Source organism: Hippoglossus hippoglossus, chromosome 16 (genome assembly GCF_009819705.1).
Source record: "Hippoglossus hippoglossus isolate fHipHip1 chromosome 16, fHipHip1.pri, whole genome shotgun sequence".
In the NCBI taxonomy this organism is placed as follows: domain Eukaryota; kingdom Metazoa; phylum Chordata; class Actinopteri; order Pleuronectiformes; family Pleuronectidae; genus Hippoglossus; species Hippoglossus hippoglossus.
The window spans coordinates 23,447,186-23,461,734 of record NC_047166.1 but is presented as its reverse complement, the minus strand read 5'-3'; the positions used below and the strand labels follow the sequence as shown (position 1 = coordinate 23,461,734).

The 14,549-nt window shown below is 40.8% G+C and overlaps 1 protein-coding gene across 3 annotated transcripts in view; it reads left to right on the top strand.

Annotated features, from left to right (window-relative positions):
* Positions 1–11,808, top strand: part of rspo2 (R-spondin 2) — a 58,163-nt gene extending 46,355 nt beyond the window's left edge. For all 3 annotated transcript variants that reach the window (XM_034611950.1, XM_034611949.1, XM_034611948.1), the window contains one exon: positions 10,307–11,808. In XM_034611950.1, coding sequence (XP_034467841.1) covers positions 10,307–10,422 — 116 coding nt within the window. In that variant the 3' untranslated portion in view covers positions 10,423–11,808. The remainder of the gene's footprint in view (positions 1–10,306) is intronic.
* Positions 11,809–14,549: the final 2,741 nt, after the last annotated feature.

Below are 14,549 nucleotides of genomic sequence, written 5' to 3'. Positions count from 1 at the left end.
CGCCCCTCATGGCTGTGTTAACAACCATTTTATTCCTCTCCATAAAGTGGAGCTAGTGGGCTATAATGCAGAGGGATTGTTCATGAAGACTTAAAAGGCTCATGGTTTGGGGCTCAGCCAGGGCCAGGGCCCTTTGTTGGGGTTGACCCCCTTTTTTTACCCGAGGGCTCAGACTCAACAGATCCTGGAAATTTAGATTCCCTTTCTGGGATAAATAATAAGTGTTCCGAATATTTGTTTAATAGTGCAAAGAGATCAGGTGTATGGCAGGATGTGTGTTTCCTGCCTGGATCCACCGTCAGTCTGAGGGTGATTTTAGAAGGTGCACACTTTAATCCTGGTGGGGTGAGCGAGGAAGCCTCGTGATGTCCTCTGGAGTGAGTGTATATCAGTCGACGGTGGACAAGCCTGATTTGCTGTGAAATAAGAAGAGGTAGAGTGTCGAAACACTAAACTGAACTGTCAAGCTTTTATTAGCTTGTACGTCTTAATGGTATTGCTAAGATAAGGAACTGTATTGAGCTGTGGCGGCAAGTAATAGTGCAGGTAATCAGTGTAAAGACATGAAAATGTAGATGACTGTTAGAAGAGAAGAGAGCGAGAGCAGCTTGTTATCAAATATTAAATAGGACAAATAAATCCCCGATGGATCCTGTGTCAGTTGAATGGCGATGATTAATTTCATCAGCCCAAAGCAATACACTTATCGGAAACCAAGATGGATGACTATCATAACTCTGCGAGACACTTCCTGCTTTATATCACAGCATATGGGAATTATAAGATGGATCAAAGCCTTTATAGAGATTTCATCTTGATAAAGAAGCTATGGAAATCAAAGCATAGTGCGAGGAGCTTTTTCTATCCTCGAGTAACGACAAACAGAGTTCACATCTGTAATAACTTCCCAGCCAGAATGATGAATCTGCTACTGTGCATCCCAGCAAGATTCTTGATCTGCGGATCTGCGGATCCATTTGAAACCACTCCCTCATATGCTGCAGCTATCTCCAGCTTGCTCTGCGTCGGCCCCGTGCATGCAACAAATATAAAAACACAGACCCACACCAGCAGTTAGCCTTCAGTAACATCAGTTCGGGGCCTCCCTTTGATAAGTGCTGAGCTTTATATTTTTCTCATCAGAAATGAAACACAACATTAAGCCATTCATTAAGGTCAACTAAAGCTAATTATCCCTCATTTACCCAAGTGCCCGTGGGGCAGGAGAGCCCCATATACTTAGGCCCAGATGTGTCGATGAGTCAGTCAGGGGAGATAGCAGACCACAGAGGGGGGCTGCTCACTTCTCTCTGAGTCCTGCGGTTTCCAGGCGCATCAGCCTCAGCCAGTCGTGATGCCTGTTCCCTGCCTGGCTGCTGACGTTACCGTCATGACACCATGCAAAGCCACTGCAATAGAGCGAGCGTCCATTTAGTGGTGAAGAATGTTGATAATTATCAGTTATACGCCTTGATTCAGAACTGAAAAATGAAGAGTGACTATCATACCTCATGAGCTGGCACACTGAGTGACTCTTGCAGAGGCTGAGTCACATGAACAGCAGGCTGCCACGCGAGTGACCTCTCATTGCTCCAGGGGGCGACAGTGTGCGTACTAAACTACAAGCCTCCACGTTTTGGCAGCTTCCACTGGAAGTGGGGAAACCGTAACAGTTGGCAGGATGTCACAGCCCAGAAACCATATCACGTCATGTGATTTAACTTCTCAGACCTAATTTCTTCTTCCCAGTGTCTGGTACCTCCACCAGACGTTTAGAAATAATGGCTGAACCACTTTACCGCGAGGATGATGAAATCTAGCCCTTGTTGCTGAGACCAGTTGTCTGGGGATGAGGCATCTGCTCCCTGCAGCTTAGGAGAGGCATTGATAGTTTGAGGTGAAGTTTGTGTGAAGCTCTTTCAGTAGGTGGTGAATATGGTGTGATGAGAGAATATGGTGTGATGAGATGCCCTTCCCTGTTGGATATCTGCTTTGCAAGTTGGACTCAAATGTTGGTTTTAGGTTTGTTTGCTTTATATGATTTGATAAGACACCATCTGGTTCAGTGTGGAGCCATTTTTAACTTCCCCATTACAGAGAGTTAGAGCTGCAGTGGCCATGTTTGCAGCAGTATCCAGCAAAAGTCAATGCACTTTACAAATCAATGAAAAACTACACATTGATCATGTTAGTCAACATGTCTGCCATCCCTTCTGTCTGTTGTTGTTCATGTCAATAGCAAGGTCAGGAAAATAGCATCTTTATTGTGATTGAGGTGATTTAAAAAGCTTTTGTTCCACTGGAGAACTGAAAACGTTCGGCACATGAAATACATGAAACAAACACATTCTACATATTTGGTTGTATTTGTGTTTTCTTTTATATATTATTAATAATACAATTTATGGTTAAACTGTCAAATATCAAGCCTCAATTGAATTTCTTTGTCATAAGGCTCAATAACCACATCTTAAGAATCATTGCCATTTTGTTAAATATAAGTATCAGCCGATATATATTGGTATCGGACATGTTTTACTCCCTCATATCAGCATCAGCCCCCCAAAAAATCTATCGAGCTCTATAAATCAATATTGTTAATTTTCTTCCTGGATTTCCTGAGCGTTGCGTGCCGTCTCCTGGACTGGAGCCGCTAATACCTGAAAAACTGTAGGCTGGTTATTGGTTAAGCCACAATTTTCCTGTTTACTGTTTTGAAGCTAATTAAATATCAAAGATGTGATGTTGTTCTGGAAGCTGTTTCATAGTTGATAGAACTGAACATGTGACTTCATTCATTTAAATCATTACATTTGCTGCTTAGCAATTTAATTCCCCTGTCTTGTATCGTAAGTAACGAGAAACCGATTCAACTTAGAGTTTCAATGAATAGCTTCAGAGCAACACTGAAAATCTATATTGGTCGTAATTTAGGGGATCACAATGCAGTGCTGACATGCCATGCAGCATCAAAGTGGATGTTGGAAAGCAGATAAATAATACCAGAAGTTTCCATGCTGCAACACTTGTGATGAGAAACTGTGTTAGTGTTTAAGTTCATGTACAGTAGAGGAAACGGCTCTGGAAAGCCAGAACTTATTTTTGAGTTTTTTGGACGTTGGCCTAATTTCACATCTGTCATGGAAGGTTTCCACTTGATAACCTACCTTGGAGCGCTCAAGCCATAGGTGGGAACCCAAACGGCACAAGGGAACAGTTACCATATTGTGTAATGCAACAGAGCATGAGTTTGGGCTCTGAGCTCAAACTTTAATGGAGAACAACTTTAATGTGCTTGGTCATCATCTGTTCTGTTACCTTCCAGGACAGGCTGCAGCTGCTTCTAGCTGGCGTGATTGACCTTCTCCAGAGGGGAAAAAGCGTGCTGTCTGCACTGACCATCCAGCGTATTAATCACCGTGCCAGTCATGCATGTTCGGCTGGGACTTCTGCGCTTAAAGACGTTAATCTCCGAGTCGGATTTTCGCTTTAACTTATTGTCAGTGAAACGAAGCTTCAGAGAGCGGAGCGGTGAGCTAACCTGCTTTTTTAATCTTCCGCGCGCGGATCCTCCGCTGGGTCATAGATGAGAAAATAATGACCGACCTAATCCCAACATTAGCTTTTTAAATCGGAATGTGTATGTTTTAAATCATTCTCGCCTAGCAGTGCGGTGATAGTAAGCAGAGCACGGGGGAAAGGGAATGACAGGATGAAAGAGTGAATGAAAGAGTGTGATCTAGAGTAACCTTGTTAGGGCTAAGTGATGCTGTGCAGAGAGCCTCTTGTCAGTTGGTTGGCAAGATGAGCTTTGTGTAAATGATTGTCCTCTCTGTCAAAAGGCTGGATTCTTTTTTCCTACATCTGACGTCTGCATCTCTGCCGCAGTAATATTATAGCTTATTCACTCTGTCCAGATCTGTATCGGTTTCTGCCTTTTTTACACTTAAGCATTATTTTCATCTGTATCATGTTCCCCTCCTCCTCGAATGTCGAATCAGCCTTCTGCAGCGTTTCCCCGCAGCCGGACAACAGCACAACGCACCATGAAACGATTTGGGCCTACCTCCGCCCCCACGCCTTCATGAGCCTTGGGTCACTCGAGGTCGTGCAACTGTGTCCCACCTATAAATTAAGTGAAAACTAAGTTCAGGGGCAGCGGCATAGATCAGTGTCAGAGTCCGTAACCTTTTCCCAGACAGAGGAGTTGTCGGTGTGTGTGAGCAACGAGAGCGCTGGCTGGCTACAGATCCTTTCCCCTTCACAGCATTATAAATGTATGTGTGAGGAGGCCCTTAATGGCTGCTAATCCAATTTCTGCCACTGAAATCAAATCTCACTGGCGCCAGTAGTTCTCTCCTTCCCTCACAAATAATGGCCTCTGCTTTGGCTTGTTTATGAAAAAGACAAGCCGGCGAAAAATTCCCCCCGGCTTTACCTTCCCTAAGTCCACCCAAATCTTCTTCAAAATTGTTTGGATTATTATTTTTTTGCCTGCCCTCCACCCAACTCTCTGTGTCCGACGAAAACGTTATTAATTGACTGTCTGCGTGGAGCGGAGGGACAGGGTAACAGGAGAGCGGGGTACAGTGTTCAGCAGTATAGGATCCCATTTACCGTATGTCTTAATGCCTCCGTGAGGTCACCCATTGATTTTTCACAAACCGCAAGCGATGGAGATAAGATTAGGCCTTCAATTCCTGCAATGCCGATGGGGCCGTTAGTGGATGAAATCACTTGGCCTGTGCTGACCGTCGCTGCACTGCTCGTTTCCAGCAGGTCATGGCCTCTTTGATTATAGGCTAACATATAGATAACCCCACACCAGCCTCAGGGCCAGCAAAGTGCTGAAGTCTCTTTTCTTTAAAGGAGAAATCTCTGACTAAAAGGCCTGATTCCAGAGGAATATGAAACTGTTTCATGTTGCAGACCTTCCCTGGTGTAAATGTATACGTATTCTTGAGTTTGGTCGCCCTTTCCAAAACAAAGATATTAGCTCTGACACCGATGATGGGAGCTTTGGCTTTGGCTTCCTTCTCCCTGGATATGGATTTGACTGATTATCTTTCAGTGCATCAGTTGGACAAGTGGTCATATTGCCGTTCCGCAAGGAGATATTATTCTGGAGTGCAAGCCTAATAATATGATACGTATAATAGCGCTTAACTCTGAGTTGGATCTGCACCATGCAGTCGGCTCTATTATTGCTGAGAGCCTCAAATAGCATCGCAGGGACATGGAGGGGAAAGGGAGAGCGAGGATGATGGGGAAGAAAAAGAAAAAGCGCTAGATCCTGACTGGCTTTGAGAGGTTATTGAGGAACGTCCACCACAGTGCGTGCGGAGGAGTTTTAATTTTTTTTCTTTTCTCACTGGTTTGGCAGCTAAAACGATTGGAAATGACACTAAGTATTTCTCAAGCTCACATAGGTGACATAGAGGATGAAAATTACTGACGCACAGGCATAAAGGCCATGTATATCATTCACACATGCATGCGCACACACACACACACACACACGCACACACATACGTGCTCGCATACATAAAAGAATTTGGCAAAGGTCATTTTTGACAGTGGTAAACAACTACCCCACCGCAGCCTCTGCTTCTGATTCACAAAAACAAAACATTTTGATTTGCTCTTGAGATTTCTGTTTGTTTGTTTGATTTACTTTTAATTTCCAACTCAAACACAAATGTCAAGCTGGCAGAGAGAGAGATCGTATCTATGAGGGGAAACTAAACATTGGTGAAATTATGGTTTGCTGCTGTGATAGTAAATGCCGCCAGAACGGAAAGAGAAGTATAAAGAAGGTTTATAATTTCCTGATAAAAGCCATATTCTTTTTTGATTCGATCCATACTGTGCCAGTTACGAGGCTAAACAAAGACAGAGAATGATTTGAAACCTCCTGTGCCTTCCAAGACAAAATTATCTTTACATGCTCTAAGATTTATGAATTTGTACTTGGTTTTGAAACCAATTGAGATGACTTAATCATTTCTTTCCAGGCAAATTAAACTGTTTCCTCTGTGAACTCTGGTAATCAGTTTAAGTGATTACATTGGTCGTAAATATGAGATGATGAAAGCTCAGTGTTCAAAGTGCACAGGGCCCTGAGGAAAGGCAAAATGGGAGTTCTTGGGTAGATATGATGGCCCATCTCACCAGGACTGGATCAGATACTGGGGGAAGGGGCTTATGTGGGGATTGGTTGCCCTCTAGCTGTCAGCTCTGAGATTGGGTTATGAAATATGGTCTGAAAACGCTGAGGAGGTGAGTTTATGTCGTGTCATTCGTTTCTTTGGGGAGTTTCAGACACATAATTCTGTTCGAGTATTGAAAAGTCTGATAGGTGTTGAGTTTGTACAGGAAAACTGGTGGCTCATACGAATCTGATTTTATATCTACTTAGCAGACAAAATAAATCTTCCAGGGTGTGTCGGAGCCTATGATGGGTTTGGGTTAGGGGTTTTCTGCCGAGCAGAGCTGCAGTATGGAGAGAAGCTGTCAGTAACCCCAGTTATTGTACAATATCCAGAATCTGGTCAGGATACAATTTTAAAAAGATGACTGGAAAACATCAGGGTTCAGCTTATGGGATGTTGTTTGGTTCCTGCTATAAAGACTTCCATAACGTTGTTTTGTGTATTCCATGTGTGACATGATAATTAGATTTTTATACTCTCGACAGCTGTCATCGGCTTACAGAATAAGACACAGCAAGCAACAAAACAAAAAAAAAAGGCCTGGAAACACAGTTTTGCACCAATAACTACTGAGGGAGGAAGTTGGGAAAGAGTTTTCAGGCTGGATGGCAAACTGCTTAACAGATACAAAGATTGTGCTGCTGTAAAATCCTCATTTGTTTGTTTTTTAAGTTGGTGATTTTAGCACCAACCTCCCAAAAAATATAGTACAAATAAATACAAAATTAAGATTCTGCACTTAGCTTCTGATCTTTATTAAATGCAGAATTTTGTTTTGCACTGTGCTAAAGGTGCCTCTCTATCCGTCGACTATTAATGTATGTATTGTAATTCATATAATGTAAAATAAAGATAGTGTAACCACTAAAACACATAAATCCCACTAAATTCAAAAGCTGAGACAGCAACAATTCAAAGTTACCTTTGGCTTGAGTTTAACGCTTAGTAGCCTTCCAGGTTAGTTATAAATAATGTTTTATAATGTTAATAATGTTAATTAATTAAAATGTATATTTTTCATGTATTGATGGCAGCCATGGGAAAAATGAATAATTAAGCTCAGTTTTTTATTTCAAAGAAAATATATCATTTATGTGTTATATAGTTAAAACATAGTTATCAAAAGTAAGATTCACATCTTGACTTAATTTTGAGCAAATGTTTTAATAGTAGTAGTTACTACAGTTTGCTTTTCTAGGGTAAACATGTCCAGCAAGGCTTTTTCCTGCTACTGCTTTTACTCCCTCCCTTCACACAATGTTATCGTTTGTTACTGTTTGTGTTTGTGTGTCTGTGTGGCTGGATTAAAGATCTCCTGCCCAGCCCTGCACTAGCCAGGAAAACCACTTTTTAACTTAACTCTCAGATATTTATTTGTGTTTTAAGCAATTGCTGTAAATGCAGGCTTTTTCAGTTTAAATGCAGCCTTGCGTCCAAGGAATGGCCCACGAGGGCTTTGCCCGTTACAGAGGGAGTTTAATGCTGCACAATGTACTTTATTGCCGTCAAATGTAATTCGTCTTGAGTTGATTGCACTGAAAGCCGTGTTTATCAGGCACCTAGCAACACTGTTTTGAATGAAAATGACCTCTTTAAAGAGCAATTAGGAAAATGGACCTATAGGCCAAATGCCTTTCAGCTCCAGATTTACTTTAGCAAACATTATCATACCATAAATCACGCACAAAATCTAAAGTGGCATCAGCAAAGCAAGTGCACAGAGTCCTCTGGTAATATTCTTCAATTGAAGGGCATGAGATTTTGATGGAAGAGATGTGGAAGTTGTCTTCAAAGGGCAACTTTTGACTCGGAGCTGTGTGCGAGAAACTTTATTACCATGGCTCAGATTGGCAATGTGACTCAAAAATAACAAGATTAAATTAATTGCAGGAAATAGCTCTGCAATGGTTTGATGTTTGCATGCATCTGGATTATTCATTGGGAGACCCTATTAGCAGAGCAATATCTTGCTTTCTCATGCGTGTCGGCTTAAACGAGTGAATATTTTCAAATCTACCTCACAGTGCAGCCCTGCGAGTGGGAAATGGGTCTTTTCTATGGGGTGCTTAAAAGGCCACCGTGATGCCAGCACATATGAGAAGGCAATTAGAGATAATGTCACATTTCACACACTGTTACCCTGTTTTTTCGTGAGAGAAAAAGCTCGAACAAGTGCAGTAATAAGACCCAGAATGTGGCAGCGATAGCCCGCGCGGGAGATTTGTTTTTCTGTAGTGTTTTCCTGTGCTTCCCCCCTCAGCGAACCATAGCGCGGTTTGTTTCTTTGTGTTCTAGATCGGGATCCAGATAGCGTCTCATCATCCAAGCCTTACTCCACTTTTCCCCCCATTAGATTTTCTTTTCCCTTAAATTCCCTCACACTCACTCCCCCCTCGCGCACACACATCTCGCACACACACCTCGTTATCTTATTTGTGGCATTGGCAGCCAGATTGTTGCTCTGCGGTTCGGTAGCCAGAGTTTTCTCTGTCACAAAGAGCCGTGGGTGCAGAGCCTCCACCGCACAAGCTTCCATGAGAGCAGGAAGTCAGTTCCCAGCATTCTTTGCCCATCCCAGTGAAACCTGGGATGGATTAACCTTGGGCTGGGGGACCTTTCCAACTTGGAAAGAGAGTTATGCAACTTCCCATACTTATCTCCCGTCTCTATTGCAGTGACGGTGAAAAGTGTTGGTCTGAGCAGACATTTGTTTAAAGCTGAGGTTCAGTCCTGAGTGTTGGAGCAAACCCGATATGTAATGCTCTCTCATAGTATATATAATGTGCACTTCTTTATGTAATGCAGCCCTTTTTATTAGCAAAAGTTGCATAAGACATAACTATAACGCCTTTTAAGGAATCCTTATGAGCCATCACTTCCAACTGAGATGATTATTTAGAGAAACCAGTTTTTTTTCAATGGTAACCTTTTTATTCCATGACTTTATCAGATTTAACTCTCGGATTTTGTGATGACATACATGCTCAAGTCTCCAATCCTGAGTATTCCAGCACAAAATGAGCAGGTTGAGCGTGCTAAAGCCCATCCCACAGTGGGTTGCATGTCTATACTTTGTGCATACGTCTGTTCTACAGTAAAAACCATCAAGCGAAACTCACAGGTCATTAATCTGATGCTTTAAAACCAATCCTCGGTCTGCACACATCAATATGTTGCATCATCTCAGTGGTTGTTTTTCAAGTCGTCTTCAGAGCTGACGATCAAGTATGAAATCTAAAACTGTCCCGATTAGTACTTTGCCTGCTGCAACCAAAGAAAAATGCTTATTTGCCAATAGTCTCTTTACGGTGCGGCTGGGTCATTGAGGTTATGAGATGAAACAGTTTTTTCTGTGGAAGACAGACCTGCATGGGTCTAACCACAAACAACATACCTGATGAATTCTGTCATACTGAATGAGTTTTTCTCATCTGTATAATATCAACATATTGAACACTTTACGATTTACTGGTATACAAGCTTGGTGCATTGCAAGCAGGGCTGGATTAACCTATTATGGGTTTTGACAGCAAAGTCTCCAACCCCCCCAACCACCACACACACACGTTTTTCCCCTAACCCATTTTACCCAGAGCCCCAGACTCTGGAATAATCTGGAACAATACCTTGCCGGATGTTTGCTGTCAACTTGTTGGTTTGCAATAATTAGATCAAACACAAATTGGAGTAAGACAATGCATCATTAGCATAATATAAGAATAAGGTCATTAAAACAAGATCCATGAATTAGTTCTGTGTCGTTATGAAACTGTGAAAATGTCGTGCAATGTTAAAGCTAGTGGAAAAAGACCGACCCATGATCTGTATCGTCGTCCATCCAGTATATAACAAGCATATCCTCCTTAGAGAAGGTGATTCATTATCATGTCACTACAAAGACACACTGACCACCTTCAGCACCAGAACCAGCCAGGAATCTACCCTTGGCCATTTAATTTACTATGAGGTCATTGAAAAGGCTTAATGCTTGTTGACTTGGAGAACAATGTATATAATATGATATGTCTAACGAGTGTGGATGGTACTGAACAAAGAGATAACCATTTCTATCTTTTTCCCCTCTTCTTTCCCAGGTGGCTCAGGGAAGCACCGACCAAAAGAACCAAAGAAGAAGAACAAGCAAAGGCTGCGGTTTCGGGCCCAGAACCAGCACAGTGACCACTTGGCCTCTGTGCGCCCCAGCCAGTGAGGGACTGAAAACTGCCCATTGAACAAAGAACCAACGCGAAGCTGCTAGCCGCTGCTGCACCCATATTCTAAACCGACGACTATCACGAATCCCGCCACCTTTCCACCTGCCTCACATCCCCTCCCCAACGTCCCTGACGACCCCCACCCCGCCAGGACATAGCCATGACTCACAAATCCAAAAATATACAGTATTTGTAACGTACGATGTCAGTATCAACATATCCAAATACTTGCTTCATGTCTCTGCCTCCTGCTGCTTCTCCCCCTCCTGCAGTGACCAGCCCGGTGACTCTGTTGCCCCCCCCAGCCCCGCCCCCTTGTCTTGCCTCGTGGACCTATTGCAGTTGACATTACTGAACTCATTTCCCCATCATTAACACAATGTCATTGACCATCCGGCGTGATGGAAGACGGGCAACCAGAGGCCGTGGAGACGGGAGCGCTAGATAGAGGGAGGTGGATAGGAGCGGTAGTGAGGGAGTTTTGCTGAGCTGAACTACTCCTGGGATGAAATGGGGGGGAGGCATTGAATCAAGGAGGATGAAAGAAAAGATGGAGAATTAAGAGGCAGAAGAGATTTGGCTGAAGCAGTTGACGCTGATGAACTGAAAGAGACTTTTTTTTGTTTCTATATTTATGTCAAAGCTACCCTCACCTTCCCTCTAAATGGAGACGGAGTGTTCCCATGTGCGGCCTTTATGTTATGTACATTTTTGAGAGTAATATTAAAGAAATTACCATGCATAGTTGCAAAGTATTTTATTCTCAGCACAAACTGTTTACGTTCAGACCGCTTTATGCTCTAACTGTATAGTGTGGATAATAAAAGAAATTTAGTTGTTCGACTAGCATGGCGACAGACTCGTGTACATAATTTATCTAATTATGAAAGCTTATTACTGTATTTTCAGTATTGACTCGTTCACCGTTCTAAATGTTTTAGAGATAAAAGGGTTGTAATACCAAGCTACAGATTAAAATGATTAAAAACAAATAATAAACATAGCCGCAAACATAGCTATTTCATTTATATGGTATATATTTGATTTATTTATTAATTCTATTTTGTACTTTTTTTTGTTCAGTGAGATTTTCTTTTGCCTCATACTGTTACTCTTATATGCGGAAATATTCTTTGAGTTCCTTATAACAGTGCATATCTTTAACAAGTGGAAAAGGTTTCTGTCTGATGTCACGCCAAGTGTTGTATAACATTCATTTGACCTCATCTACTGATTTCAGTGTTTTAAAGAAGAAAAAACGACAAATGAAACTATGCTTTGACATATTCTAGGTTTTAATAATTAGGATCCAGCAAATGTATGGTCATAGGACTGCATATGTGTACGTTGTGTTTTATTAAAATACACTTAATGTGACTGTACGATGAAGCCTTCATTGTTGTCTATGGTTGTAATATATGTGGCTAAACTCCAAAAATGCAGTTTTCTTGTCTCACTTCAGTGTACAATTATACAATTTCGAAAATAACATTTGTGAAATCCATCATGACGCACTGCATGACACAAGCTCTACCTCCAGCCAAAGGATTGGATATGGTCGATTGGCCACTAACAGCATGACAGCACTGTTACGGGGTTTGTAATTCACTATGACGCAGCCTCACGAATGCGGAAAAAAAAAACATGCGTGTCGTCGGTGGCTTCATTCACTTCCACCATCAGCGTGTAATGCCTCAACAATGTGTATTTAGTGGTGACACTTGTCTTTCATCAGGCACACACATTCAATCACCTCTTTATGTGATGCATGTCGCACTTTCACGAACCTCAAAAAACATTTAAAAAAAACATGTTTTAATGCAAGTCACAGCTAATTTAGCCCAAGATCCACACTGTATAATCATTGTCCCAAAGGAGAAAAAAATCCAAATCTGCCAGACAGCTTACGGATGCGCAGCAACAGATGAATCACATTGTGTCATATATATCATCCGGGGAGACACAGACCACAGTCTTCCTGCTCTGGTTAACCCCCTTGAAATCGCACATGATATTTCCACAGGGAGGCTGTCCATGTTAAAGTATCCTACTCTTCGTGCGCTCCATTTCTACCTTGAGGCCTAATACTCTGCAGTTTTAAAGGGCCTGAACATCTTTTACAGGTGCTCAATGTGGTTAGACATATTTTACACTGGAGGCCATTCATTTTCACAATTTAGCACTTCCACTGAGTGACATTTGCACTATGTAGAAATTTGTTTTCAGAAAACTCCAAAAATACCTAACTAGGTAGATCATTAATGAAAAAAAAGCTTCACAGCTAATGCTAACTTTCATTATTGAAGTACACCATCCACTACATATATTGTTAATTGTACGTCCCGAAATTTTTTGGGAATAGTGGCTACAATTATTGACCACAATTTGTCAGCTTAAGGGTGGCTTATTCTGCTTCATATGAATGTATTCTGCTACATATTAAATTAATCTGCTACATTAACTTATTTTTTTACATATAAAATTATTCTGATACATATAAACTTATTCTGCTACATATTAAATTGTTCTGCTACATATTAACTTATTCTGCTACACATAAACTTATTCTGCTTCATATAAACTTATTCTTTTACATATTAATTAATTCTGCTACACATAAACTTATTCTGCTACACAAACTTATTCTGCTACAATAACTTATTCTTTTACATATTAATTAATTCTGCTACATATTAACATATTCTGTTATATATAAACTTATTCTGATACATGTTAACTTTTTCTGATACATATTAAATTGTTCGGCTACTTATTAACTTATTCTACTCGACATTAACTTATTAGCCACATATAAGCATATTGTGCTACATATAAATATATTCTGCTACTTTTAAACTTATTGTGCTACATATTCTGGGATATGTAAACACATTCTGGTAGAAGTGAATATATTTTGTGATATGTAAACATATTTTGGTAACAAAAACATTCATCCGTGATGAATAAATATATTCTGCTAAAGAACGACATATCCTCCGACAAAACATGATATCAACTTAAAAACATTTTCTGGGATATATAAAAATACTAGACAATATTTATATTCTTTAATTCATAATGTTATTTATAAACATAATGTGATACATACAAACACATTTTAAATATGTAAAACATATTCTGATAATGTAAATAAATCCTGCTTGATCAAAATATTAAACTTGTTACTACTATTTTAATCTGGTTTATTTACTACCTTTAAAGTTAGGATAGAATATTAAAAACCAAATGATTAGCTTACTAAATTCTGTCCTTACCTGTAATGAAGTCATGAACCCTGAGATGTGACTTTTTTGGAGGGACCCAACCCCTTAGTTAGTAATGGGTGAACTAAACCTCTAACTGTATATACTGCATATAACAGTACATACAAGGCTAACTCTATAGAACACTATATGACATGTATGAACCATGCAGCTACAACAGCATTATACCATTGTAATGCAGTAACCGATTAATGACAGGGGCCAAGAACGTTTACTTCTGACATTTCAAGTGCATTTTACTAATAATACTTTGGTGCATTTTACTCATACACTATACTTAAATGCATATTTGAATGCTGGACTTTTACATGTAATTGAGTTCTACCACTGTAGAATTGAACGTTATTTTCAAATAATCCAATAGCAGATCCACGTAGCCAGTCGGGTCCACCAGTGAATGAAGCAAAGCCAAAGTGACTGTTGCAGGCAATGAAATAAGGCGTAGATGTAGCAAGTTGTTTTTAAAAACATCTGCTGCTGGTTACAAGTTAATGAACGATTCACAGATGTCATCCCCTGGGCCAGACTATCACTGCTCCAGACTGGGGGATTAAACCTAAAGGCTTAGGGAGAGGAACTGCACTGAAGTGGATTCATTAAGCACAAAGACCACCACTAAAGCGCCACATTGCAGCGTCTACCATGGAAAAAGAAGGGGACACAAAAAGAACCGCGGTGCAACATTTTGGATGGATAGGTTTGTTTGTTTGCCTTCACCTTTCCCCTTTGACATCAATCCACTCGTTTCTTTTTCTACTGTTGTGAGAAACAGGACACTGGTGGTATTCTTAGTGTTCTTAAGAGGGTTAGCTGTCATCTACACATCAGAAGGAACGGTC